The 27552-nt window shown below is 48.4% G+C and overlaps 12 protein-coding genes across 12 annotated transcripts; 8 read left to right on the forward strand and 4 right to left on the reverse strand.

The window, feature by feature from the left end:
- Positions 1–698: 698 nt before the first annotated feature.
- N7516_000814 (macro domain-containing protein) lies at positions 699–1310 on the forward strand (the record flags this gene model as incomplete). Its single annotated transcript, XM_057213536.1, has 1 exon — positions 699–1310. The coding sequence occupies one exon, from the start codon at positions 699–701 to the stop codon at positions 1308–1310; it is 612 nt and encodes a 203-aa protein (XP_057075419.1).
- An 849-nt stretch (positions 1311–2159) lies between these two features.
- On the reverse strand, positions 2160–2955 carry N7516_000815 (C2H2 type zinc finger domain protein; the record flags this gene model as incomplete). Its single annotated transcript, XM_057213537.1, has 3 exons — positions 2160–2339; positions 2379–2768; positions 2878–2955. 3 exons carry the CDS (start codon positions 2953–2955, stop codon positions 2160–2162), a joined length of 648 nt encoding a protein of 215 aa, XP_057075420.1.
- A 1136-nt stretch (positions 2956–4091) lies between these two features.
- On the forward strand, positions 4092–5748 carry N7516_000816 (uncharacterized protein; the record flags this gene model as incomplete). The annotated part of the gene is made up of 2 exons (XM_057213538.1): positions 4092–4302; positions 4349–5748. 2 exons carry the CDS (start codon positions 4092–4094, stop codon positions 5746–5748), a joined length of 1611 nt encoding a protein of 536 aa, XP_057075421.1.
- A 1276-nt stretch (positions 5749–7024) lies between these two features.
- Positions 7025–7411, reverse strand: N7516_000817 (uncharacterized protein; the record flags this gene model as incomplete). The annotated part of the gene is made up of 2 exons (XM_057213539.1): positions 7025–7161; positions 7294–7411. 2 exons carry the CDS (start codon positions 7409–7411, stop codon positions 7025–7027), a joined length of 255 nt encoding a protein of 84 aa, XP_057075422.1.
- A 20-nt stretch (positions 7412–7431) lies between these two features.
- On the forward strand, positions 7432–8114 carry N7516_000818 (uncharacterized protein; the record flags this gene model as incomplete). Its single annotated transcript, XM_057213540.1, has 2 exons — positions 7432–7872; positions 7931–8114. The coding sequence occupies exons 1-2, from the start codon at positions 7445–7447 to the stop codon at positions 8112–8114; spliced, it is 612 nt and encodes a 203-aa protein (XP_057075423.1). The 5' UTR covers positions 7432–7444.
- Positions 8115–9532: 1418 nt separating this feature from the next.
- N7516_000819 (putative mitochondrial inner membrane protease subunit Imp2) lies at positions 9533–10457 on the forward strand (the record flags this gene model as incomplete). The annotated part of the gene is made up of 2 exons (XM_057213541.1): positions 9533–9978; positions 10097–10457. The coding sequence occupies 2 exons, from the start codon at positions 9533–9535 to the stop codon at positions 10455–10457; spliced, it is 807 nt and encodes a 268-aa protein (XP_057075424.1).
- A 290-nt stretch (positions 10458–10747) lies between these two features.
- Positions 10748–14218, reverse strand: N7516_000820 (sporulation-specific 71 family protein; the record flags this gene model as incomplete). Its single annotated transcript, XM_057213542.1, has 3 exons — positions 10748–11302; positions 11353–14046; positions 14105–14218. The coding sequence occupies 3 exons, from the start codon at positions 14216–14218 to the stop codon at positions 10748–10750; spliced, it is 3363 nt and encodes a 1120-aa protein (XP_057075425.1).
- A 374-nt stretch (positions 14219–14592) lies between these two features.
- On the forward strand, positions 14593–15422 carry N7516_000821 (GLTP domain-containing protein; the record flags this gene model as incomplete). The annotated part of the gene is made up of 4 exons (XM_057213543.1): positions 14593–14728; positions 14784–14842; positions 14896–15014; positions 15125–15422. The coding sequence occupies 4 exons, from the start codon at positions 14593–14595 to the stop codon at positions 15420–15422; spliced, it is 612 nt and encodes a 203-aa protein (XP_057075426.1).
- A 2103-nt stretch (positions 15423–17525) lies between these two features.
- N7516_000822 (uncharacterized protein) lies at positions 17526–18927 on the forward strand (the record flags this gene model as incomplete). The annotated part of the gene is made up of 5 exons (XM_057213544.1): positions 17526–17678; positions 17738–17845; positions 17914–18323; positions 18384–18448; positions 18539–18927. The coding sequence occupies 5 exons, from the start codon at positions 17526–17528 to the stop codon at positions 18925–18927; spliced, it is 1125 nt and encodes a 374-aa protein (XP_057075427.1).
- A 218-nt stretch (positions 18928–19145) lies between these two features.
- Positions 19146–22880, reverse strand: N7516_000823 (Acetyl-coenzyme A synthetase; the record flags this gene model as incomplete). The annotated part of the gene is made up of 6 exons (XM_057213545.1): positions 19146–20651; positions 20712–20989; positions 21043–21172; positions 21226–21486; positions 21549–22749; positions 22804–22880. 6 exons carry the CDS (start codon positions 22878–22880, stop codon positions 19146–19148), a joined length of 3453 nt encoding a protein of 1150 aa, XP_057075428.1.
- A 952-nt stretch (positions 22881–23832) lies between these two features.
- On the forward strand, positions 23833–24909 carry N7516_000824 (uncharacterized protein; the record flags this gene model as incomplete). The annotated part of the gene is made up of 2 exons (XM_057213546.1): positions 23833–24212; positions 24273–24909. 2 exons carry the CDS (start codon positions 23833–23835, stop codon positions 24907–24909), a joined length of 1017 nt encoding a protein of 338 aa, XP_057075429.1.
- A 1185-nt stretch (positions 24910–26094) lies between these two features.
- On the forward strand, positions 26095–27175 carry N7516_000825 (FPP/GGPP synthase family protein; the record flags this gene model as incomplete). Its single annotated transcript, XM_057213547.1, has 2 exons — positions 26095–26205; positions 26258–27175. 2 exons carry the CDS (start codon positions 26095–26097, stop codon positions 27173–27175), a joined length of 1029 nt encoding a protein of 342 aa, XP_057075430.1.
- Positions 27176–27552: the final 377 nt, after the last annotated feature.

The following is a 27552-nucleotide window of genomic DNA, read 5'->3' on the forward strand; positions in this document are numbered from 1 at the left end:
TCTCTTTGGGCTAGGTGCATACGGTAATGCAATGCAGCTTGCCGGATGGAGTACATTGCAGCGGGATGTTTCGTGGTCGAAACTTAATCATTGGATGAGACTATCTTGTGTGGAATGCGGAGTACAGTGTGCATAGAGGTGATGGGTATCGTGTCATATACCCTAAGTCATGTTTTATGCGAAAGCTTCAATGTTTATTAAACCTATGTATTGTGCTTGGTTCTATGAGTATGGGGGGTAATTTATAGTATGATTTCATCCAAAAGGAAATAAAGAGAGATTTGAATTTGGCATTATTCACTCTGGTGTTTGTGCTTTGCCCTATGCGTGAGATTTATGGGATTCTATGCGGGATTATATATTATTTGATGTATTACTGCTTTTTTCAACAAAGCACCAATATTGTTAGTTTCAAAGTAAATTCTACATAAAAATCTAGCATTTTTCCTTACCAAATATCATTATAAATTTTTTTTTCCATTTTATCTACAAGTCTTCAGATATAACATAACATAAAAGTCTTCATCTCTAAACTCCAACATATGGGATAATCATGTGACTGTACCTCACCAAATGGTCCGTGCACCGAGCTTGGCCTTTCCCCACTTGAGCTTCCAGTCCAATCCATCTTTAGTAACTACCATTCCTCTTTCAATTTTCTCTTGGACCAGCCTCACTCACCTGGATTTTTCTACATTATGTCTTCAAATCTCGCTCTGGCTGATATCTCTACCGTGGCACGTCTGTACCGCGCGAAGCGACTCCTTCCTGTGTCCTCAAAATTTCCACCATCCCAGTCTCTCAACAACACCATCTCCATCATCCGCAATGACATCACCAAGCTCCAAGTGGACTGCATTGTGAACGCTGCCAACAACTCGCTCCTCGGAGGCGGTGGCGTGGATGGTGCAATCCACCGAGCTGCAGGTCCCGAGCTAGTTGAAGAATGCTACCATCTTGATGGATGTGACACTGGCGATGCAAAGATCACTTCCGCCTACGAACTGCCCTGCAGGCGTGTAATCCACGCGGTCGGCCCAATCTACAGACAAGAAGACGACCCCGTCGCGCTCCTTCGATCCTGCTACCGACGCAGTCTGGAATTGGCAGTTGAGAATGACATGAAGAGCATTGCTTTTGCCGCTATCAGCACCGGAGTGTACGGTTATCCCAGTCGAAATGCCGCCGAAGATGCTATCAAAGAAGTGCGAGAATTCCTCGTTGGACCTAATATCGGAAAACTGGAGCGTGTCATCTTCTGCAACTTTGAGCTCAAGGATGTGACCGCCTACGAGGAGTTCATTCCGTAAGCTTGTCCCATCTCTCACACTGCTTGATAAGATACTGACAATGGTTCTAGGGAGTATTTCCCCCCACGCAGGAGGACTTGGCTGAGAGCAGCGACGCTTGAACCACCATGCCAATAAGATGTTACACGCCTCACTCGACATGCACACGGTGGAGACATGTACCAGCTTAGATTCCCGACACGATTCACGACCGTCAATACGAATTCAACGAAGCACAATATTTTCCTTCTTTGATATCAGTTAGTTTAGAAGCGAGTTTTGCTCAAAGACGTCCTTGAAACCGCCATCCTATCTTAGTGTTTCTCTATGCCGGTAGTACGTAAGGCGAAGATGAGACAGTTCGTCTCCATACTTCGATAGCGCTTTCGTATTAGTAGGGGCGATTTTCATTATTGGAATAAGTCTGGAAGCAGCTTCTTTTCTTCTTTATACTATCTTCTACGAAGACAACCATCTTAGTGTCAGCCCACTCGTCTACCTACGTACCGGATTTCCCCTTGGTGTCCCCTTTCCGTTTTAGTGCTCAGACCTTGCCGCTTTTGGCTCACTGAGTAGAACTGAGCACGCCTCTGAGCGATCGGATCGGATCTCATACATAAGCGTCTGATCCGACCTCGGGACTTTTGAGCATCACCCCTGATACTCTTCTGAGTAGCCAGGGGTGAGCGGCCTGAATAAGCTACATGAATAACAAGCTAACTAACTAGTTAGTTAGTTAGGTAGTTCCATCACATGTAGTCTTGGTTTTATTCCCACCCTACCCAGACACTGATGGAAACGATGCATATGTTAGACATCAACTATACAGCTCTTGCTCAACCTCCTTTCTAACCGTGCCGAAATCAAACCCTAAGACTTGAACCCCAGTTCCAGCATGCTCTCGTTGCTGGACGCCTTGCCCCCGCCAAAGTCGTTCAAATTCCATTTATCAACACTCTCGAAATCCTTCAACTCGTTTCCGAACCGTAGGAACAAATCGGCGTCCAGCTTCTCATATTCACTGTAATCCTTGGACCAGCCACCGAGGCGCTGAAGAGCAAGCTTGAGCAGGAGCAGATGCTAGCGGACAAGCTCGGCATCAGAGACGGAGGGGCCATTGGCCGTGTCGGTCAAATCTAGGTCAACTTCGAAGTCATCCATGCTTTTACCGCTGTTGAGATCGTTCTCTTCGGCTAAGGATGGGTCGGTCAGAAGGCTCTCGTGCAAGGCTGCGCTCTTCCTATAGTACCTGTTCGCCATGAGCTGGCCGTCCTTGAAGGACTGGTAGTGCACATCAGCACTGGTGCACAACTGCGAGACAAGAGTCGACATCTCCAGGTTTCTCCAGTAGAGAACACCGTTCACAAAGCGACATCTATACGCATAGTCCTCGACCAGGCGCACGGCATTTGAAGTTTCACTCACCAGATAGCCGGCCAGGATATAGCGGCGGCCCAGGTGAAGTGTATCAGCGGGCGACTAGTTGATCATCTGGTTATGGCGGTTCCAGAGACCAGTCAGAAGCAAGGCCAGCTCCATGTAGTTCTGAAGAATAGAGTTCCAGTTGACATTAAATATTTTGACTGACTTGCTCTTCCTTTGAAAGTCCGAACAGTTTGAGTAGCGCTCGATTCGAGTTCCCCGGATGTGCTAAGTCGCCGATCATAGGTGTCTTCAGTGCGGAAGGTTTCCGTTACGGATATTACATTTGTCAGTTTTAGATAATATATGTTGATACCTCGGTAGCTAAGATGGGAGAGTATCATTAGCGCCTTTACTTCCGGTCTTGCTTCGGGATCTGGTTCCCTTCCTGCATTCTGAGAATTATGTGTGTAGAATATATTTTTGTAAGTAGGAAGTCCATACCAATAGGAATACTTTACATTTTAGAATGACATTATTTGTGTCGCGTGATTTGGAGTGATGGCCGGCCTGGTAACTCCCAAGGTTGGAATATCAAACTTAAGACGCTGTTTGTGGAGGGATGGTGTGAGGTAAAAATGTTTGTCTCAGGCATCACATCATCACATGGGACCGAACCTGCCTAGATAGTTAGATAGATAGTATCATGTTGGAATAAAAAACGGCATTATTGCACTAGACCAACAGAAAAACCAAGGTTAATTAATGTCTATGGCCTAGTTAGTGGGGACTAGTTAGATAGTTCAGCTCTCACTTCCCCTCTCTCTCTCTCTTTCTCCGATAGTCTCGCTCGGCTCCGCTTGCAGACACCCACAGCAGATGTCCAAGGGCCACTCAAGTTCAGTCAATTCCGTGACATTTTCGGCGGACGCCGACTTCTTAGCATCTCCGATGTGATACCCTCCACGGACACCAGCATATTCCTGGGGTTACTCCAGTTCTCGGGTTAGGTCCGTGGCATCGGCAATTTGTTTATCGAGGTCACTCTCACAAATTGTAGGGATCTGGTTTGGAGAATGAAAGGAATCATCAATCATCAGTGACCAGCCTTTCCACAAAACGATTGAACCGATGGCAAGTCGAGGTATCTGACTCAAACTCACTCTCTGTCTTCATGTCACAAAATGGGCTGTCTGGGGATAGATGTGGAGAAAGAATTGGATTTCCGGACTACCCCACGAAAAGGCTATTTCGTTGACAGTAACCGGAAAGCCTATTTCCTACTTACCTATTGATGCGGCATACGGCTGTCACAAATCAACTTATATGAACATGAAAGACCTGTCCGGTCATCGATTCTTCTTCTATCGACTCTTCCAATTGTCGTTGTTCCAGACCTGTTTTCCAATTTTTGTTGTGTGCATTTTATATGATATCGCCATGGGTTTGAAACCGTTTCTTGGTCTTCGAGGAAATGCCCTCCTCCGAGCCGCCCTCTTTCTGGTTGTTTGCCCTACATTTACTTGCTACGGGTATAACATGAGTGTGGCTGGTGGCCTGTTGACGCTCGACGCGTTCAATGATCAATTCCCTCGAATGGACACGATCCACACCAGCGGAGACCTCCAACAACAGAACTCGCAGATTCAAGGTCGGCCAATCACCGCAAATATACCTACCTTGCTCCTCTCTGATAGACAAGATGTTACTAGGCACCGTGATTGCTCTTTTTACCGTTGGTGGCATCTTCGGCGCGTTATCATGCGTCTACTTCGGCGACCGCTGGGGCCGACGCAAGGTAATTTTCATAACCAACTTCATAACTATCATCGGCGCTGTCCTTATGGCGACTTCCTTCCAATTTGCCCAATTTATCGTCGCAAGGCTGGTTCTCGGGTTAGGGATTGGAGGGTATGTAGCGACGGTCCCCGTTTGGCAGTCTGAAATCTCGCCATCGCATATGCGAGGTTCAAACGTGGTAACAGATGGCATCTTTGTCGGAAGTGGTGTCGCACTTGCTCTATGGATTGACTTGGGCTTTTATTTTGTCAAAGGCAACTCAGTCATTGATGGCTCAGTCTCTTGGCGGTTCCCCCTCGTCTTCCAGGCCATCATGCCGGCCACCGCAATGGTTTTTATTACGATGCTCCCTGAGTCCCCTCGCTGGCTAATTAAGACCGGTAATGTGGCGCAAGGACGAAAGGTTCTAGCAGCATTGCTTGATGCCGAGGAGGACTCAGATATCGTTGATAACAACGTCCGCGATATTGAAGAATCTCTCGTCCACTGCGGATCGGGGGCGTGGACTGATATGTTCACAAACGGAGAACAACGTCTCTTCCATCGCGCCTACCTAGCTGCAACAGGCCAGATGTTCCAACAGATGTGCGGTATAAATGTGATTACATACTACGCAACCACTATCTTCGAGCAGTATCTCGGAATGAACCCCGTAAATTCCCGCATTGTTGCTGCTGCGATGCCTCTAACGCAGCCTTTCGGTGGCTATCTCGCTTATTACACTATCGACCGTCTCGGCCGGCGACCTCTATTGCTATGGAGTGCCGGGGCCTTATCGGTTTGCATGGCAGGTCTCGCCGGCACTACCTCGCCCGCCGCTGGTGATAACACGGGTGCGCTAGTGATGGCCGTGGTCTTCCTCTACGCCTTCCAATTCATTTCGACAGTCGGTTATGCCGGCCTGACCTTCCTCTACGCCGCGGAAATAGCACCTCTCCAGATCCGCGCCGCTGTGAACGCGGTATCGACCGCCACCGTATGGTCTTTCAACTTCCTTCTAGCTCAGCTGACTCCTATCGGCTTTGCGAGGATCGGAAACAATTTCTATATTGTCTTCGCCATTATCAATGCGTTAATTGTACCATCCGTGTATTTCTTCTTCCCTGAGACAAAGGAGCGTTCGCTAGAAGAAATTGACGAGATCTTTGCGCGGTCCAAGAACATATTTGACCCGCCCCGTGTGGCGCGTGCCATGCAGCGGGAAAGGCAGATGGTTTATATCGGCGAACCGCCTTCTGAGGCTAGGGATAATACCGAATCCAGCGACGATGCCCTCAAGGTGGAACCCAAGGCGTAAGAGGGCACTCTTCTACGCAATTTCGCCACGCGCAGGTACAACCTTTATTACCCGAATACTTTGTTGGAAGCAGATGTGATTTCCTCTTGAATTTTGGCCTTGTTCGGTAATTAAAGATGGTACAATTGCCCTGGGACACGCATCAGGTCGGACTTTCTCTATAGGGTTCCGGATATAGCAGACATTATGATTTGATTTTTTATGCATCCATATAGCCAGTAAAACGAACTAAATCAATCTGAATAATTCTAGTAGTGATCTTAGTGCTCTAGTACAACGCCATGCAGGGAATAGACGAATGTTGTACCCAACTGTGAATATACACAAGGTAACGGAAGCATATGCTGTTCTCCTCGTACGGCTATCAAGCTTTACTAAACGAACTTATGCTTACAGAACTTTGCAACCTATGGATCTCAAACTAGTACGTGATACTCCGTTCTCTTTCATGTATGAAGATAGACAACTCATTCATCTACTTTCTACAGTATACAATATTGGAATTTCATTCATAGTATGCATCAATATCGTGCCGAAAACTGGAATACCCTGGAATAACCTAGAATATGAAAATATATTATTGATCCAACTCTTCTGCACTTTGGATCATCCCCTTATCCGGCTCCGCAATCAAATGAGCCGCCAATGCTGCCGCTTGTGCGCAGTGGGGCTTCCTTAGACACCTTGTTTGAGTGAGGTTGTTATATTGCACTTTTGGGTACTGCTTGCGCATAATTTGATTTCCTTTTTCGATGATGTTGTTTCGGACGGTATCTATTTGCCTCGTTTCAGTTCACATGTACAATATGGATCTAGACATGCAGCCTATCTGGTGATCTAAAGATCTTCGTGATAGAAAGGACATAATGAAAGTATTGCTAGAAATTTTCGAAGGCTATAGGTAATAGAGAGAATACTAATATACCGGAGATCGAGGATAAGATATAAGTCGTCCTAGTTTCTGCGTTGGGATAGAAACTCGCAATCAGTACGTCACCAAGCCATAATTCCTAAATACAGACGGTAGTCCTGGAGTCTTTTGGTTATATTACAACTTGTTATCCATAGGCCGTTCAATATCGTCTTTGGCCTCAATGATTTGAAGATGTCTCGATCTCAAAAGATGCCCCTCCGGCCGCTCCATCTTTTTTGGAAGAAAGTGCCAAAATGCTCTGCCATACTCTGCTTGGATGAGCGCATCTTACAGAAAATCTACCAACACCTCTCACTAGTCGATCAAGTTTGTCTATCCCTCAGCTGCAAAGAGCTCTACGGCCTATTCGGGACAATAGTGAAGCACAAGGATCTTGAATTTCCACGACTCTTGCGTATCAGGAACCCAATAGTATGCGTGAATAGTCAGGATGTGCTGCGAAATCAACTCCTTCTTCGACTCGAAAATCGTCGCTGGGCCTATTGTGCAAGGTGCCTGAAACTCCATCCACGGAAAGAATTTACGAGACATTTACTGAGACAATCAGCTCTGGCGAGATCCTGCACATACTACGCTGGTATAGCTGACCTATGTCCCTGTATTTCTCTGACGATTCGAGGTCGAGACCAGCTTGTCAAGATCCTCAAACAATCGGCAAAGCCAGCCAAAACCAGATATGGCCCATTCGTATATGACGTTGATGATAGAGGACAACCCAGCCTCGGTCATGTCTGTGAATTTAGTACTAGGTCTGGCTACGTTATGCGAGTTGCTCTGGTTTTAGTTATTATTAAGGAAACTGGCCAGTTATGTGCAGCGGCTCGGCATACTATAACGTTCTCTTTCCCCGACGCTCATTTCACAGCTGAGCCTACCTTTGCTTGTCCTCATCAGGATCTCCTATCTCTCGTCCCCGAGAACCAAGCCGCTGAAGATCCTCACATGCACCAGACTTTGATTTCTTCGAAACCTCATCAAGATATCCTGTCTTTTGTCCCCGGGAAGCTGGTCTCAAAAGCCTGTGTAGCGTGTCCGACTCTGATTACAAAATACGCTTTGTCTGAAGACAAGAATCTGGCTGCTTTCTGGGTCGTTCGAAATCTGGGAAGCTGTAAATGGCCTGTAGACCGTCCTTGGTTTGACCAGTGTCGTCTCACCGGAACATTCTTTTCGCATAATGATATATACTGGTGAGCTTATCAAAGGATCCGCGAAGAAAGAAGAACTATTACTGAAATTCCCCATTAGGCTTCGGTCCCGGAACTTGCAGAAGATGATGCAAGGTGTTTACGGTCAGTGGAAAAGAGATTACTGCCTGGAGCAGAAAAGAAGGTTGCTCCAACATCAAAGCGAATCATCACGAACTACAGGTGACGAAACCCTAGCTAGTATCCCGACGGCGACGCTGCTTTTTCTAGCGTCGAGTTGTTGAAGGAAAAAGAGAAACATGATGTGCATTACCTACCTATGTAGGTAGGTAAGCTAGAGAAAGTGGCTTTTTATCTACGTGATGTTTAAAAAGAAGGTTGGAAGATATCCGCAAAATACTGACGTTGGTCCTACGATTCCGACGCCGAATGTAGAATCCGTGTAATCTTATATATGTCTTCTCTGCCATCTTTGGTACCCAGGATGAACTTACTGCCGAAGACGTCGCCCTTCTCGGGCTATCAATAACCGTAACCATCATGTGGGCTGTGATCGTGTTTTTCTACGTCGAGTGGTGGAGGCTGACACGCACACTGAATCCTCCATGGTCAGACACTCGGGTGCCCGTGACGTGGGAACTATCTATAACTCGGCGTCCAGAACAAGATTAATCTAGGAATGGTGTCTGTACCCGTATAGCGCCGAGAGCTATAATAAGGGACGCCGTCATAAAATGCCTCAACTGACGGGCCGTAACCCGCCAACGTTCTCTCCGGGACTTGAGAGGCTCTGCGTGACTGCGTTGCTTACACCAAGGGTCCATGTCATCATTGACTTCAATTTTTGCCTTGCTTTGCAGAAGTTAGAGGGTTTAAATGGACCCTAGTCTTTTTCAGTACAATGTTCGTTAGGTATTTCTTTTGCCCCTTTGTGGTTCCCCTGTTAGAAGGTCTTGAGTTGCTGTATATTCGGTCAGGGCGGGTAATCCAACGTTGATTTGCACTAAAAGGAGGTCACTCTCACAATAATCGGGAATCGGGATCCTTGTGAAATGAAAGGACACGAGACTTTGATGTATATCTATCTTCTAGGTATAGCGAAACGAGAGATACATGTTTGACTCTTGGCTTAAACCGCGGGGTTGAATCATTTCATTGATTCATTTACCTTTGCTGCAACAGCAATATCTCATTCTGATGTCCAACTCGAGCCTTCCTTGATGTCTCAAGCAAAATCGTAGTTTCCACAGCAGCACTTCCTCAAGTTGTGAATTTCCCAGGTCAATATAAATGTCCCTAGAGATAATATCCTCCCGTCAGAACAGTGGCGATCATTATTTCAAAATCTCACTGTGAACCACAGCGTGCCTCGGAACAAGCCATACTCGTAGACAGTAGGAAGGCCTTCATGGAGAAATACGGTTCATGCGGAACATATCGTAGCCACTTAGCAGTCACTCAAGATTTGAAGCGACTAAAGACTTAGGTACAGGCGAAAGCAGGATGCAAACAGTGCAAACACCCTATCAGATCGCGCATTTGAGGATCCCCAGCTCGGAACCACTTCACTCCAATTCCAATTGCAAGTCCTTCGATAATCAAAGCTACATAATGGAACTTGACTATCTGAACTGAGCACCTAATCTTCAACATCCTCAATCGCCCCGCAAATCCCCCTCGACCTCCGCCTCCCACTCCAAAAATGTCAAAACCACAACGGCCAAGAGGCATACCAACCCCCAACCCGCGGTTCCGAGTCCATATCCGCGAAGAGCCAAAGCCCCAAATCCCAGAACCCTCAACATACGAGGGCCCATCCCTCTCCAAACAAAAACGAACCCCCGCATTCATCTCACATTTCGTCACAAACCTCCGCCAACGCATCACCGCCCTCCCATACCCAGTCCGACGAGCATGCCGCACTCTCCGCTGGGCAGCACCTATCCTCCCAATCGCCCTCTTCTTCCCAGAACACGTAATGCAAGTGATGTGGGTTCGCGGCCCGTCAATGACACCATACCTGAACGAGGAGTATGCGCAAACACAAACGAAGAGCGACATGGTGATGGTCAACATGTGGCCGTGGGGATCTATACTGCCGTTTAAAAAGGAGCGCAAGCTTGAACGAGGGATGATTGTTACTTTCCGGTGGGTTTTTTCCCATGCGTGTTTACCTTTATTTACTTCTTTTTACTCTATTTTGTATACCTTGTTTTTTGTCGAGTCCAGTGGCAGCAAATACTAACAATATCCCCGATACTTATAGCTCACCTGCAAACCCGTCTCATATCGCTATTAAGCGCATTATCGGCTTACCCGGTGACCGCATCACGACTCGCGAGCCATGTCTACGACAAACCCAGATCGTCCCGTGGAATCATGTTTGGTTGGAGGGTGATGCGGAGGATCCGCGGAAGACGTTGGATAGCAATACGTATGGGCCTGTCAGTCTTAGTTTGATTACTGGGCGGGTATTTGCGGTGCTGGGACCGCGGATGCGGTGGCTGAACTGGACGGACTGGGAGTCTGGGGCGACGGATGATGCGGCTGCGAGTTTGTACAATCAGAGTGTGCGGGATCGTGTGTTGAAGGATGCTGTTAAGCTCGATCAGCCGATGTTGAATTGATGAGCGGGATATGTATAGATGGAGTGTGGCGCATGTATTGGCCTCTTGTATTTGTTAATAGGGCTTAGTTTTCCCATGTTCTGATGATGTCGTGGACTGGGACTTGTACATATATTAGGAACGTCTTTTGGATATAATTGTATTACTACTTTCAAGTACAAAACGCTGTGCTATGCGTATTTGCGGGTGAAAGGACCGAAAAGAGGAAAAGAAAAGCGAAAACAAAGTGGTATATACCACTAAAAGAGGAACCATGTATGGCGGAGAAATGCAGACAATGCAATCAGTAATTAGAGAGAAACAAGCCGTATATCTTCATGTTTCTCTTCCTGAAGACGGTCAATTTCCGAGGAAATACTCATCACCCAACGATCCTTTTCCACACGACTACGTGCTTTAAACACGATGGTACGGCCATGCTTGCCCAGCGTGGACACATGACGCAAGGATCTTTTGGCTTTGCCTTGCTCCCCTATTTCCTGGGCTCGGAAGTAACTCTTACTCAAGGGTTGCCAGACCACGAAGGTGATAGCGGCGTCCTCGTCGCGACTTGTGAAGGCATCTGAATCGAGGTACACCCGCGGCAGAGCATGAAGACCAGGGTTATTGCTGTCGAATGTTTGATTGGCATACAGCAAGTCATTCTCGGTAATCAAGCCAGAATAAATATAGCAATCTTCCAGTTCAATAGTTGCTTCAAGTTCTTGATGAATGTGTGGAATCTCGGTGCCGTTTCGTCTGCGCAGTGTGCTTCGGAAAATTAACAGCTTGCCTGCTGTGAGGATGACATGGCATTGGTGGAAAGTTGTATGGCGACGGGGTTTGCGATAGAGGTCGCCGGACATCTGTTGATGTTGTCAGTAGGTTGTGCTGATGTTATGCTGCGATAACCTACCTTGATAGTCCTACAACCAGACAGGGAGCACATGTTGTGCAAGTGTGGAGATGCCTCGGCTTTCTTCACTTCCCACTTCTTCGCGAACTGCCCGATAACAGATTCCATAGCTTCGTCGATATCCAACAGCTTGAGATTACGCTGCCGCACGGCCTGCAGCTCTGCGGCATCGCCTGTGCAGCGAGTGTGCCAATACTTCACAAGCGCATCGAGCCGTTTGACCCACTCATCCCGTGTGGCATCATCGTATGCCTGGAGTCGAATGACAAGACCATTATCCAGAACCATTTCAAATGTCCTATCGTCATCGAACTCTCGCGTTGCTCCGTCATCCTGTCGTGAGTCTCTGGGTTCACGGTTGAAGTCCACAGAAGGTCCTTCCCGGATGTTAGGATCAGCAGGGCAGCTGCCACGATAGACATTGCGGACCTCTTGCACCCGACACATATCGATATACCCATCCGATTGGCTGATATTGTGTACATTCCTCTGCACATGTGCATATGCCTCTTCATCGTGCCGTTTGACGAATTCCTGATTCCCGCTGGAAAGCCATGAAATCTGTCCACTTTCAAGTGGATAAGGATCGATATCCCATGAAAGCGGCATTTGACCCAAGATTTCACGGGCAGTTGGCACACTACCGTCTTCTGGGGGAGCACATTTCGGCGGTGGCGGGGGCATTGCCTTGGCTGGCCGACAGAAAAACAAATAATGATCTTGGGTAAAGAAGTACAGTCGTTTGAAGAACATCTTGTTCTTCCGCTGATGCACACCCTTCTGGGATGTAAGACGGACTAGAAATCCTTCGATCGGGGCAGGCTCCTCCTGTATACCCCGGTGCCTGATTGTAGTAGAGTAATGATATCTTGGTCGTAATTCAAGCTCATGAGATGATTGCATCCCAATGGTCCCATACATCTTTTCTTCATTGGCTCCAAATACCCATTCAAGGCGGTCGTACCGCTTCCAAGCAAGTCCCATCTTCTCGGTCTTGGACCAAGCTTTCAAGACCTCGGCCCACTCGGCGCGGCCTTCGAGCATATCCATGCATCCTCGGATGATGGTAGCGGCAGCAAATTTGTTATCAACTGCTACTGAATGCTCGCTATCAGAATTATCTGCTTTCAGTCCTGCCTCGAGCTGGCTGAAAGGATTTTTGAAAATGAGGGAAACCCCAAGATCAGGGACGTGGATAGGCAGTGAGGTGGGACGCCGCCAGCCAAGTACCTGGAGAATGAAAGTGTACCATTCAGCAGAGTGTGCCGCAGACTTTGGACGGAGGATGAATATTTTGGTTCCACGCTTGAGGGGATGCCAAATAACGATGGTCTTGTCGAGGGGAGAATAGAAGTTAACATGGGTAGTTTTGTGGTTGAGCCGTACTTCGTAATAAGGAGGTGTTTTGCTGTCCGAACGTTGTACATCAGGAATTACACGAGTGCGGTACATCTGAATGGCGAATGGCGTATGCTCTACAGAGCTTTTGCGGCATACGACGAGGAACTCCCTCCACTTGTCCACTGTCCGTGTTTCCATGCGCAGGCTGTCATTCTCGGTGTAATCGGCCGGAAGTGTATCCTGCATAGTCTCCTCCACACAGACCAGCATTTTTTCCGCTTTAACAATCTCCCCATCTTGCACCTTTCGTCGGTGCGGTCGATTGGCAGAGATAGTACCTTGGGTCTTTGCAATCTTGGAGCGCATTTTTTGCTGCCTGTGTCCGATGTTGTCATTTAGGTTGAATTTTGCCATCTTCCTAGTGAGTCTCCGTTGGACATGCGCATCTTCGCCAGTATCATCTTCATCTTGTGGGTCGTGGTGTTGAAGCGTTGCTCGAGATATACCAGATGCCTTGCTTTTTTGCTTCCCTTTGTCCTTATACCTGCTTCGAAGAAGCTGAGTTGTCGAATCGGCCTCGCTTGGAACCGCGGATGGATTGGGGGTAAGAGTGCTGGGAGAAAAGTGACCGGTTAAACTTGTGTTATGTGAGCCGCGGGACTTTGGTCGCCGCTCAGGCGGTTCCGATCTGCTAGCTTGTATCGTGGCTATCGATTGTACCGTGTCTGCAGAGCTGGCGGCCTCTTCTCTGGCGGTGACAAACGAAGACGAAGCAAGATCGTTGCCGTACATGTCGTATTGCCCCCTTGTTCTGGCTTTGGGGGTGCTGTCTGTATCCTCTCCGCTGTCCTCTCCGCTGTCCTCTCCGCTGTCCTCTCCGCTGTCCTCTGCGTTGTCCTCTATGCCACTCCCCTGGCTGTATTCTGCATTATCTTCCCCGCTATGTTCCCTGATCTCTGTGGCATCTTCCGGCAAGGGGTCGTCAATACTGGCCTCGGCTTCAGGGTGGGTTATGGTCTGCAGTTCCCCCACAGGCTCTGCTGTAGCTTCTTCCCGTGCCTCTGTTTCGATCTCATCACATTGCGCCTCGGCGGCCTGCGTGCTTGTGTTGGTGAGCGCTAAGGCAACCTCCTCGTCTAAATCGGGTGACGATGGGTCGGGCCGACCGCCATGTTCACTGTAGTGGGTCGCAACAGGGCCTGCAGAGAAGGAGATGTTCTGTGATGTATAGTTCCTGACTTTCAGTCGAGATTTATACCAGGACTTGCGATGACCTTGCAGCCAGCCTTCTGGAATTGGACCAACGAAAAATCGCCGGTTCGTCATATGCAAATGGTTGGCAGAAGCATGACGCTGTCAAAGAGCACCAGGTCAGCTCGAACAACTCAACTCCCAGGAGACGGAGACATACCAGCTGCTGGTCTGTATATGAGCCAGTCTGCAAGCCATGATAGTGTTCATGGTATGACGAGCTTGGGTCAGTTTCTGGTCGCGACCCATTGGCCTGGTCCGGTGAAGAGGTCATGACAATCTACTATGTAGTACCCTTGCGGACCAAAAGGGCATGCATCAGACATATGCAGGAGCAAATAAATTGCCCAGACATCAACGAACCCCAAGTAAAGTTCATAGGGCGATCGACAATCTCGATGTAATGTGGTTCGATGACGTCGTTGCAAGATCCATGTCAAATGCTGCAAACATCACAAACAAGTTGTTGACACTTAACTGTGTTGGTCCTGTTTACACTGTTTGCAGCCTCTCTAGTTATCCCGTGTGCCCCGCCATTATTGGCTTGCGTGGCAGCAGCGGTGAAGTCGACAATACCTAACGGTCTCCTGATTAAGCTCTTTTCTCTTTCTCCATCTATCTATTTTCTACTTGAATTCTTTTACAAAAATGGCTGCTATCCCCGCTGACGGAACATGGTTTGATACCATTAACAAGTCCTTCGCTGATGTCCCTATCAATGCGGAGAGTGGCATCTCGACCACCGAGTTCCTCGAGGCCGCTGAGTCGCTGGTGACTCTCTTTGGTGCGTGCTTTTCCCCTGCATAGACCTACCTCCACCTAATGCAGGAACTTTTTAGACGTCCTCGGTTCTGCCGCCTTCACCCCGGTCAAGAATGACCTGCTCGGAAACATCAAGGTTCGCCCAATACATTATGTCGCCGGTGTCAACACATTCTAAAACTCATGCAGAAAGTCCGTGAGCGTCAACAGGCAGCTCCTGCGGAGTCTGAGACCCTGCAAGACCTTGTCCTGAACGAATTGAAGACCGGCAAGCACGTTGCCACTGAAGGTCTGGTCTGGCTGGTCCGGTATGTTCGCCTGTCTCAATTGTGAATGGAAGAGGTCAATTGCAATGGCATCGCTTCCATTTCCACAAATCTGCATGAACGATTGACTGATAATTGGCTCTTCTCACCAGAGGCCTCGACTTTACCGTCCAAGCCCTCCGTCACAACATCGACAACTCCTCCTCGGAACTCGCCGACTCTTTCCGCGGTGCCTACGGCAACACCCTCAAGCCCCACCACTCCTGGATTGTCAAGCCTGTCTTCAGTGCTGCCATGTCTGCCACCCCATACCGCAAGGACTTCTACAAGAAGCTGGGTGAGGATCAGGCCAAGGTTACTGCCAAGCTGGCCAAGGAGGTCGCTGCTTTGGAGAAGGTGATCGCCATCCTGAAGACTTTCCAGGATACCAAGCCTGCTCAGTGGAAGTAAGTTTGCCCTGGAGGCCTTCCCGCTTTGATTAAACATGTGCACTGTGCAACTTGATGTGTAAATATTCGATTTGGCTTCATTCAAGCATGCGAGTTTGTATTCTGTAGCGAATTCACTGTTTTGGTCGTCAAGGTATCTAGAGCATGGCGTATCTGTGGTAGAGATCCAAGCGTTGCAACCTTGGAATGAGATCACCAATTTATAGGAAGCAGATGTCACATGGAAGAAGGTAGGGAAATGACCAGCGGACCAGTCAGTCTATAAGAGTGAATTGAATAGGGAAACAGCAAGACAGCTCACAACGTACATTGTAGTAAGCTTGTAGTCCTGCACCAATTATACGTATTCGCTGTGCTTATTGGGTTTCGTCCATGCCTGAGAAGGAGGTGCACCCGAGGCCAGCGTCACCACCCACCCGTCGACCTGGGTAGACTCGGCAGGGTATCCTCCACAGCCCCACCAGATGCTTCACAGAATCGAAGGGCCCCATCTTATACTACTGGGGTATCGCCTTGTCTGGGCACGCAGTCTAGGCCTAATTTAAAACATCCGTGTGTCGAGAATATTTGTGGAATGATCCCTATATTGTGACGGTAGACCGAGTGAAATAGTATAATATGGTGATAATATTGCCGATTATCCAATAGTATGTTGTTGGTACATAACTAATCCGAAATGGTGGTATATCAACCAACATACAACATACAACATACAACAATACAGAGTAGGGACAGCGATTGTTAGGTCCCAAGGTTACTTTTGGGGTCCACCTGGGCACGGAATCCGTAAGCGGTAATTTCCGACAACCCACCCGTGGACGAGTTAACTAACTGCCTAGGTACATGCAGATCTTGTACCTCTTCTACCGAGGTCCCCGCTGATCAAATGCTTCTCTTCACATCTATATTGTCCGTTGTAGGGATTTCCTGAAGAGCTCGAGACGATTAGCATCAGATCTCGATGCGGAGTATCGAAACGAATCTCTAGATCGATCCATCCCCTCCGATGAGACCTAGATTAAGTGCGGTCATATCGCCAAATCGCCAAATCTTACCAGTATTTTCCGTAATGCACAACCCCTAGACAAGGATCGCCTGCAATAACCGCAACTAAGGATTTAAGTGGTGTAACTGGGTTTGGGATGGACGGGAGTGTTCCCCCTGAAGACAACCGAAGACAACCTTTGGAACCTTCCAAGGTTGGAAACTTCAAAGCAGATTATCAGCACCGGCTACCCGTTATAGAATAGGGCCGGCACTAGCATCACGGCAGTATCGTGGTGGTATCACAGACTTGGATCTATTCAAGCCATCGACTCCACTGGTTAGACTTGATTCGTGGTCATCAGTGGGGAATGGATTGTTCGGTTGGACTCAAGTCATGGAGAACAAGAGGCCTGTGCGTATTCTACATCGTGGTAGTAATGAGAGAGGCTTGAGCGGTGGCATCTGAAACTCATTGGAAGCTCTTGTCGTATTCAGAACAGTTGCCATGCATGTGGCTTCCACATGGGTCAGAGTTCTCTTCCATTGATTCCGTCTCTGCATGGAAGAGAGAACCTTACTCCTAATACGGAGTACCATTCGAAGCTATTGGTAAAAAATAGATTTTCTTTTTTTTCTTTTCTTTTTTTTTTTTTGAGTTCATCCCCTTCCTCCACATGTGAAACCCTCCATGTTCCACTCCACGGTTAGAAACTCGCCCTAAACTCTGCCCAGGTGCCGAAGGGCCCATTGTTCCATGGTTTGAAGCAGATATCTAACCCAATATTAACAAGCGTGTAATACTACCCGTTGGGTCTGGATATTGTCTTTTTGCCTATTTTGCATTTTACCGTTATTTTTCCGCATTTTGCTTTTTTTTTTACGAGAACATCGTATTGGCCCCTCTCTTTCTTGGCCCGTTCTCGCCACTCATGCCCGGTCGTAAGGCTTGATCTACACAGTAGTGGGTTTTCTCTTATTATAACAATTCTCTCTCCCTTTAAACTATCTTATTCTTGTTGCTCCTTGAGTCCTTCGGACATCCTTGCATACTTCGTAGGGAAAACCATACGGAGTACGGCATGAATTGGTGACCATATATTCTTTCCTCGGGTCAATAATGTTGCCCCTTGAAGGTCGTAGCCAGACGATCTTTATCGTTACTACTATCTTCCTTGGAATCTCATTTATTGCCGTGTGTCTACGATGCTTCGTGCGCCTTCGGATTGTCAAGGCCTTTGGCTGGGATGATAGCTTTATGGTATGCGCAATGGTATGTATGATAGGTTTGATGTCCAAAACTGAAGCTAATCTGGGCTGATTGATTTGCAGTTATTAAATATCTTGTTTGCGTTATGCGGTATCACTGGCGCATTATATGGAATAGGACAAAAATCCAATGATCTCGTGAAGAGGGGTACGATAGAAACCGCAATGTTTGTATGTTGACCTTCAACTCCCAGCCTTCACTTACGAGATGAGAATCACATGCTAAAACTCCCTCAAAGTGGTGGTGGCTCGGCCAAACCATCTATGTCTGGACTTGTGGGCTGGCCAAGATCTCTATCGCATCCGCCCTCCTCCGCTTGACGGTTTCCAATGCCCATAAACTCGTGTTATGGGCTGTGATTGGCGTCACTTGTATTATTGGTCTTGTCTTCTGGTTCATGTTGACATTGCAATGTCAACCGGTGGAGTTCTTCTGGCAACAAGTTCGCCTTTTGTCGAACCCTCATGCCAATGTTTCTGGCACTTGCATGAACCTTGACCATATCATTGCCATAGCCTATGTCTACAGTATCACCGCTACACTGTGTGATCTGATCCTGGGTCTTTTGCCTATTGCCCTGGTGTGGAACTTGCAGATGAACCTAAGGACCAAGGCTGCCTTGGCGGGCATTCTGGGAATGGGATGCATGTATGTCTGGCTCTTTGATATCCCTGAAATAAGGCTTAGTACTGACGTATTCTATTGTAGTGCGAGCGCGGCAGTCATCATTCGCATTCCCTTCTTACACAACTACGAAGATACTGACTTCCTATGTGAGTTCCCATTCCTCTGGTTTATATCCACTCGATAAAATCCACAGAGAATGAAAAACAGCAACAGCTAACACTATTCAACCCCAACAGATGCAACCGCCAACATCTCAATCTGGTCCAATGTCGAAGCCGGCCTCGGAATCGCCGCAGGCAGTCTAGTAACTCTTCGACCGTTATTCCGCTGGTTCCGCGACCCCAGCTCTATGGGAGAAAGTAGGAGCAAAAGCAAGCGCACCGGCGGCAGCATGCCTCTCTCAAGCATCAACGGAGTGCGCTCCACCACATCCAACCCGCAATACTGGCGACCAGACATAGATCCGGAAGACCAACACATGGTGGTTACGACTATTCAAACCTCGAATGGATCGGAGGCGAGCCGGACGAGTAGCCAAGAAGATCTGAATCCGAGACACACTGGCACATTCTTTCAGGGGGTGAATGTCCAAAAAACGTTTTATGTTTCAGAGGATCAGAGGTAGTTAGATACCTTGGTAGACTATAATATATCTAAGCTTTAATCTTTTTCCTTTTTCCTTTTTCCTTTTCCCTTTAACCATAGTGGATTGGCTACCGTCAAACATGCCACCGGCGCCCTTTTCTACCATTTGATCGAGCGGGTATCGTCCCACCACTGGGTGCGTGGCTCTACTAAACGGAAAATCTTTCCGGAGGAAGTAACAACTGCTATTATCGATCCCTACTCTCTCGTCATCCAGTTAAACAAGCCGTCCTCTTGAAGACGTTCCATGGCTCCTCTCTCAAGAACGAATCTCAACTCAAATGGCTGCGACGCGACATCCCCCTCTAGATCTCGTACAGGCAGAACCCAGCAGGCTCCTTTGACCTTTGTCTCTGGGATGTCGTATTTTTGGACCCTTCCCATAGGTCCATAGTCCAGATAAAAGTCCATCCAGCGTAAGCTTGATGTTATGATGCTTCTACCGTAAGCTGGGTGAAATGAGGAGAGGCTATTCCTATTGGAGATGTTGAGCAGGATGCCTTGCAGATAACTCTCCGACAATAAACCAATTTGCTCCCTCAGAGCGATGGCAATGCTACAGACCTGGTCTAGCTCTTTCTGGCTCAAGCTTTCCGGGAAATCTGGATGTGCCATCCCTTGCACTTGCCGGAGGGAATCATATGTGGTTTCGACCGGCACAAGCGCGTCACCCATATAGTTTGCAGGCAGTTGACAATGCTTTCGCACATTTGCAGCTATGATGACCTTCGGTGGTGAGACGGTTCCAGGCACAATTTCTTGGCGCGCCTTGTTGCCACAAAACCCTACCAGAGCGGTGATAATGTCGTTGGTTGTACAGAGGCTGGACTTCTCAGTGCCGCCATGAGACTCAGAAGTAATAACTGAATTGCAAGCGTTCTTGAGCACGGCGAGCTTCTGGGCACTAAAGCTAAAGTGTCGGCTGACGGGCTCCTGGGCGGGATCTACTGTCGGGGCTGCGTCAAACGATAATGGAACCGGTGTCCAGTTAAATGGCAGTGGTTCCTTGGCCTTGAAATCCTCGATATGCTGTCTAGCGGTTTTTTCTGCTGCGTCACTGGTCGAGAGCGCGTCAGGTGTCGTTTCAGGCGCTCTGCAGAACTCGGACAGAATCTTGAGCACCACCGACACTCCTGTGCTGTCCAACGCTCGATGGTTATACGCGACGCAGAGGATAATCTTGTGTCCCGTCACGTTTGCTTGAAAGCGCACCAAAGGCATAGCCTTCGCTGGATCCATCAAGAAGGGGATAGGTAGGTATTTCTGCTGGATGAACTCGTCTTGCGCGATCTTGTCCATCTCCGGGTTAAAAGCCACTTGGAGCATGGGATACTCCCGAAGGAATGCTGCACTGGCTGGTTTGACTTCGAACACGTCTGTTTTTCCCAGAGGTTGACTCGATGGAGCAACCACGCCGGTCAGGAATGGGAAATGTTCACTCAATCGGGTGACGCCGTGGCGAAGGGCATCAATGCCTTCCATGGAGGCGTGATCAAAAGAGAGGAACATGAACATGTGGCAAGGGGGCAGGATGTGATCCAACGAGGTGAGATTGTATGCCGGGAAGGGATATGGATCGTGCGTGAGCGAACTGCTGTCATTTAACGAGCTCACAATATCTATGGTGTTTGTGACTTCTGACCCTGATTGTGTCTGCTCATTGACTTCGTCGATGATATTCGAGACGACCGCTGGTTGCAGTAGCTGCAGCTTGTCGTTAGCAAAGAAACAAAACTATTCCATCACTCCCCATTGGCCACGTACAGTAGAGGTATCGCCCATCTGGTCCATCTCGCCCTCGAGTAAATTTCTAAGTAGTCGTCGCATGATCTTTCCTGAACGAGTCTTCGGGAGATCGCTCACAATAAATACCTTCTTGGGCACTGCAAAGCGACCAATCACTTCCCCAATATGCTGCTTTGCCGATGATCCAAGCTTCCCTTTGTCCACCTCAACCTGGTTTTTGAGGCAGGCAAACACGTTCAGGGCTTGACCGGTCAGTTGGTCCTGAATACCAACAACTGCAACTTCGGCGAAAGCACCTGTATCCCATCAGCCGGCATGTCAACATCTAACGGATCTCCTGGGAGCTTACCATGATCCAAAAGAGCGGACTCAATTTCAGCCGTTGATAAACGATGGCCTGAGATGTTAACCACATCGTCTACTCTCCCCAGGATGCTGTAGTAGCCGTCTTGGTCTCGGTAAGCGCTGTCACCAGTCACCTTAGGATCACGTCAGCGCGCACTCCAGGTATACGACGAATGGCCTCACTCACAAAGTATCCCTTGTGTTCCTCGAAATAAGTCTTCATGTACCTGGCGTGGTCACCCCACACTGTACGTGCGATGCCCGGCCACGGCTGCTTGAACACTAGCAATCCTCTTCCCTCGCCTCCCTCAATTTCTTTTCCCGAGTCCGGCTCAACGAGGGCTGGTTGGAAGCCAAAGAATGGCACAGCCACACTGCCAGGTTTGGTAGGGGTGATTGCCGCCAGGGGGGAAAACGCGTGACATGCCGTTTCTGTCTGGAAATACGTCTGGAGTTCAAGAAATTTAAGAAATCAGCTCCGTGTTGTCTAGACGTTGGTCTCTGACTCACATCCAAAACATGCGCCTCTTTACGCCCGAGCTCTTCGTAACACCACTGCCACACACTGGGCGCCAAAGGCTCGCCTATCGACGCAATGACCCTCAATCGCTCCAGCGGTTTAATGCTTCCGTTCGGCCGAGCCTTTTTTATCATCCGCAGAGCCGTAGGAGCTGCATAGAAGTGGGAAGCTTCGCATCGATTGAGGATCTGCCAGAATCGATCGTAGTCTGGGTACGCAGGGGTCCCTTCAAACACTACGGTCGTGGTTCCAAGCACCAAGGGCGTATACACGAGATAGTTATGACCGGTGATCCATCCGACATCCCCGGCACAGAACATCGTATCAGAGGGGTGGAGATCCAGTACGTATTTTCCCGAGACGGCACAACTGAGCAGGTACCCGGCCGTGGTATGCATAAGACCCTTGGGCTTTCCCGTCGAGCCAGACGTGTAAAGCATGTACAATGGATCTTCGGCTCCCATAGACACTGGCTCGCAATATCCCGGCCACCTGGCGCATTCTTCATGCCACCAGAAGTCAGTACTTCTCTGAGACCAGGGCACTGGATTTTCGGTTATTCTTAGGACAAGACACCGTAATTTGGGACCTTCATAGTCCGCGAGTGCGTCTTCAACAACATTCTTCATTGGAACGAATTTGCCGCCACGAACGCCTTGGTCAGCAGTAATAATGACCCTTGAACGGGCATCATCCAGTCGGCCTCTGAGTGACGGGGCCGAAAAACCGGCAAAGACGACGGAATGAACAGCGCCGATGCGAGCACAGGCTAGCATGGCAACGACTGCTTCGGGAACGTTAGGCAGGTATATGGTCACAATGTCGCCTTTCTGTACACCGAGGTCTTTCAACACCCAGGACAGCTTCGAGACATCTCGCAATAATTCCCCATACGTGAATCGTTGTGGTACATCTTCGGGGTCATCACGCTCATAAATAATGGCCAACTTGTCCGGGTTATCGAGCGCGTGGCGGTCCACACAGTTATAGCAGGCGTTCAGCTTTCCACCAAGAAACCAGCCATGACTACCGTCTTCAAAGCTCCCATGGTGCACTGTGTCAAACAGAGCGTCCCATTTCAGACAGGCCGTGGCCATAGATGACCAGAACTGGTCCGGGCTTTCGATAGACTTCTGGTAAAGGTTTCGATACTCATTTTGGTCGCATAAATGAGGCACAGAAGGGTGCTTTCTATGAGTTGCAATCAGTACGGAGGGTTATAAACCTTTATATGTCTTGACGCACCGGAAATAGGCGCCAGGGACTGGGATCTGGTCAGATGGCGCATTGCCCCTTCCCTTTTCCCTCTGAAAAATGGTCATTTTCGTTTCAAGAGTTTATCGATTGGACAAAACCCATACGTTTGAACAAATTCCCTCCCTATGCTTACATGTTTTATAAGCATATGGTCTTCCTCACTCCGCTAGAGTTTGCAAGTACGTCACGATAAAGCCCTGCTCCGCTCGATGGGCAATGTTACACAGACTCAGATGCTGAATGCTGCCCATATGTACGGCAGACATGCGGTCTATAACCCACGTGTTACATAAAGTACCTAATCGGAGATATCCGTGAAGATTCATGCAGCCTGACGTTGAAACTAAGCTGGCTGATCCCGATACTCTCCGCCTTGGCTGTCACGATCGGCAGCCCTCACGGCTTCATTCAGCACTTTCCGCATAATCATAATACTGCATCCTGTGAATAATTGATGCAACTATGGATGAAAGTTTTCGAATGTATCTGTGTGTAACCTTCATTTTCGCGGAAAAAATGCTTGTCAACTTGTTACCTGCAAGGCTGCCTTCGATGGACTCTGAAATATCAAGATTACAGCAGGCCACGCTACTAAACAGGTCAAAGAAAGGCATGTATCACTCTTTAACTTTCGAGTACATTAAATCTTTGAGTATATTGCCTTGGCAATGACATTTCTTGTACTCAGTCCTGGCGATGTGCAACGCACAGGCTATTCTCAAGTGCATGACGAGTCAATATTAGGCCAAGACGCAAAATAACGATCGCAGGGAGACGGCAATGAAGAAGAGACGATGGCTGCAGAGTGGGAGGACATGCATAGACGCGCTACATGGAAACAGAAGGTTTCAGCCAGTCCAATGACGCTTAGACGCGAGGGCTGTAGTATATATAGTCCTAGATGGCGAAGAGACGAATAGAATCAGTCTGGAAAGTCCCGGAACTGCACCCTCTCTAACTTCAAACCATAGCCAACGTACCTCCTTTTCTACTCGAAACTCCCTTCTCAAAGCAACCATGTCCACCGTTCGCGCAGAAAGCACCTTTGCCTATCATGGCCTGGATACTGTCAAATTCACCGACACTGAAACTGAGGTTGTCAAGTCGTTGATAAGGAATTTTCTTGAGGATGTCAAGTTTGACCGGGCCAAGCCCCTGATCAAGGACCCCGAGCTAGAAGCGGCCGTCTGGACATACTTCAAGTCCCAGAACCTGGGGCAGAAGACGGAGAAGGCCGTGCACGACGTGCTCAAGTTGTCCACCACCCTGACACTCCAGGCCTACACGTCGCTGCCGTTTGAGAACAAGGTTCTCTGCGCCGTTCAATTTCTCTACATGTTTTTGGTGGACGATATAGCGCTATCATTCTTGGAGGAGCTCCGTCACTTCTGTCAAAAGTAAGCTTCTATTTACTTTTCGGTTTCTTCTTAAGAATTCTTCCTGATAGGGCCATACAGCTTCACGCTCAACAACGATCACCGGCAGCCTCTTCTTAATGGCTTCGACAAGCACCTCCGGTATCTTGGGCGTTATTACGGGCCCTATTGTCACTCCACCATCATCAAGTCCGCCTTCGACTACATCAACGGCCGCATCATCGAGCATGAGATGGAGCAGGCTAACTTCATTTTCTCTTCTCAAACCCGGCTAATGCCCATGTTCTTACGTACCAAGGTCGGGGCTGCTGAGATCCTCAACTCATTACTCTGGCCCAAGGCCTTGTTTCCAGAAGATAAATATCTCCTCCAGTTTCTCCCTATTGTGCAGGAGCTCGTGCTGTTTACGGATTTCACCAACGATATTCTATCCTACTACAAGGAATTTGTCATCAACCAGGAGAGAGGCAACTTTGTGGCGAATTTCTCGAAGACACATGGCATGTCTCATCTGGATGTCTTGAGGAAGTTGACTATTTACACTCCCCAGGTAGTAGGCTCTGTGTATGAGGTACTGGAAGGCAAAAAGGAGATGCGGAAGACAGTGCAGAACTTTATCAATGGCTGGATCTCTCTGTGCACTTCTCATCCACGCTACCATTTGGTAGAGCTGTTTGCAGATGAGGGCTATCTGCCTCCGTATAGCGATGATTCATGAGTTGATTATTGTATTTAGTTGGAGGCTTGCAATGCACCTTATATTTCGAATTTCTTTTAGATCTACCACAATGCTACAAAGGTTTTGCAAGACTGCCGGGGAGGCCAGATTCAGTGACGATACATGTAAAACACAATATCACACATAGTGGGAAACCGAGCCTAATGGGACCTAAGTGAACATTGGCACCTCCGCGATCTCTTCTCTGAGATTCGGGATTGTCACCCTCCACATCAGTATCCGGACTTGCTTACAGCTCTCGCTGCATGCCTTGCGTAGTCCGATACAGCCCGAGTAGGCAGGCTGATTTTACTGTGGGGTGGTAAAGCGAACCTTGCAATGTCTTGGATATCAAGTCTAACGAGGGAAGCTTTCACCGCTGTTTCAGATCCGATTTGTTGATCGATATCAAACTTTTGCTTTTGCATTCGTTCTTTGATCAACCGGTGCCTCGTGCATTGACCCCTTCACCTTTCTTGAATGTGGACCTGTGGTCGTGTTATCAGAGACTTACGGAGTTTAATGAGACGGTTATGGATTAAATAAATGGAAGATATTTGATGCCAGATAAGGTCTATTCCAGAAGATGGGGCTGATCGTGGCTGTTCCAGGCCCCGATCCCTCTCATTCACAACAGTCCAGCGCTGCGGTGCTCTTCGCGCAGCTACTGTAAATTCTAGTCTTCAGAGGGCCTGCATCTCGGTCAATTATGTGTCAACATGAACAAAACTTAAGTTTATGCATGTATGCAAGTATCAGTGCACAGAAGAACCGGGATTGGAACAACACTCGGCCGCGGGAAAGAGGGAAGTTGACTTGGCAGCTCTGAGACAGTACAAACAATTGCATCATCTTACATCCAATTTGAGAAAATAGGGCTCTAGATCAGTGGTTCCCCATCTCTCTACCTAGACAGAGCGAGCAGCGGAAATAACTGCCACGCGTTGTGGGTGCTGATCGGTTACACGCATTTTCGCCTTCAATGACTATATAGTAGCTCCTGTGTAGGCAACTGCAGAGATTGGCTCTGAGTTTCTCATTTATGATTAATTAAGTTTATCCATCTGTGTGAGGGACGAGCGTATCTGTTCCCGTTATACAAGGCAATTCATCGTTTTCCACTTCTTCCACGGTGGTTTTTATAGCAACATTAGTTGGAATATTGTCCCCCTTATGTCCAGAACCATGGCCGATAGGGAAACATTCCTGGCAGTCCTCCCCTCCGTATTGACTGATCTTGAGCAAGATCTCACTCGGAAAGGAATGCCCAAAGCCCTCACAGATCGCTTCCTGGCTGTAAGTCTCCATACATACTGCTTGCTCCATTAGAACGGGCTAACTGACTTAGTGTCTGCAAGCCAACGTCCAAGGAGGGAAACTCAACCGTGGCCTTATCGTCCTCAACACCGGCCATGTCCTGCTACACCGTCCTTTGACCGCGATCGAAATTCGGCACCTTAGTATTCTAGGTTGGCTTATTGAGTTCTTTCAGGCCTCGTATCTGATTTGGGACGATATCATGGACGCCTCCGAGTACCGCCGGGGCCAGCCTTGCTGGTACCGCCGGGAAGGTGTCGGGCTCAGTGCCGTCAACGACGGATGTCTAGTCAAGTCGTCCATAATAGTCATCCTGCATCAGTACTTTGGCAATCGTCCAGAATACGGTCAGTTGGTGGAGCTATTCCACGAGGCTTCGTTCCGAACGGAGCTGGGCCAACTCGCTGATATGGCGACTAGCGATGAATGCGAACTTGCCGAGATGACGATGGAGCGGTATGAGTTCATATCGGAGAACAAGACTGCATTCTATAGCTTCTACCTCCCCGTCGCGCTGGCCCTGCAGTACCTCCAGCGTACGACTGAGCAGGATCTAGCAATTGCACGGGAACTTCTACTTTGTGTGGGATGGTATTTCCAGGTCCAGGATGATTACCTTGATGTGTTTGGGGACCCAAAGGTTACGGGCAAGGTTGGGACAGACATCCGAGACAACAAGTGCTCGTGGATAGCCCTGAGGGCCTTTGAGCTCTGTAGCTCCGAGCAGAAGGCTGTTCTCAGTCTCTGCTACGGAAGACCGGACATGGGGAAAGCAGCCAGGGCGAAAGAGGTCTTCTGCCAGGTAGATATTGAGGGCGTGTTTAGGAACTATGAGGTGGCCGAGTTGGACAATCTTGAGAAGCGGATCGAGCAAATTGCAGGAGAGCATGAGCCCCTCCAGGATGTTTTCTGGTCAGTCCTGGAGAAGATTTCACAACGGGATAAGTGAGTGTTGGATTATTGTCGGGATGCATAGTTAGTTATTGTTGTGTATTGATGCCTGGATAATGAGGCATTCACTCTCGTTTGTAGTCTTGATCGCTCTCCCTCTTCCTAATACAACTCTCTCCTCTCTGCTTCTTTGGATCTTACACCGTAGGATCTAACATATATTCACCTGGTATTTATTAACTAGCGTCTTTCGTACCTTAGAGAGATCTACCGAGCCTATATCAATACTGAGTAGGGTGCTCTTAGCCTTCTTGTCCTATGCCGGGGAAATATTACTTATTTCTTGTATCAAATGTTTACGTGGTAGTTCGTGAATCTTACCTACTCGTATAGACACATTCAATGTCGGTAAATGTGACCAGCCGCTGGTGCGGG

Source organism: Penicillium verrucosum (assembly GCF_028828655.1).
Source record: "Penicillium verrucosum strain IBT 35672 chromosome Unknown utg000001l_segment0_segment0, whole genome shotgun sequence".
Taxonomy (NCBI): domain Eukaryota; kingdom Fungi; phylum Ascomycota; class Eurotiomycetes; order Eurotiales; family Aspergillaceae; genus Penicillium; species Penicillium verrucosum.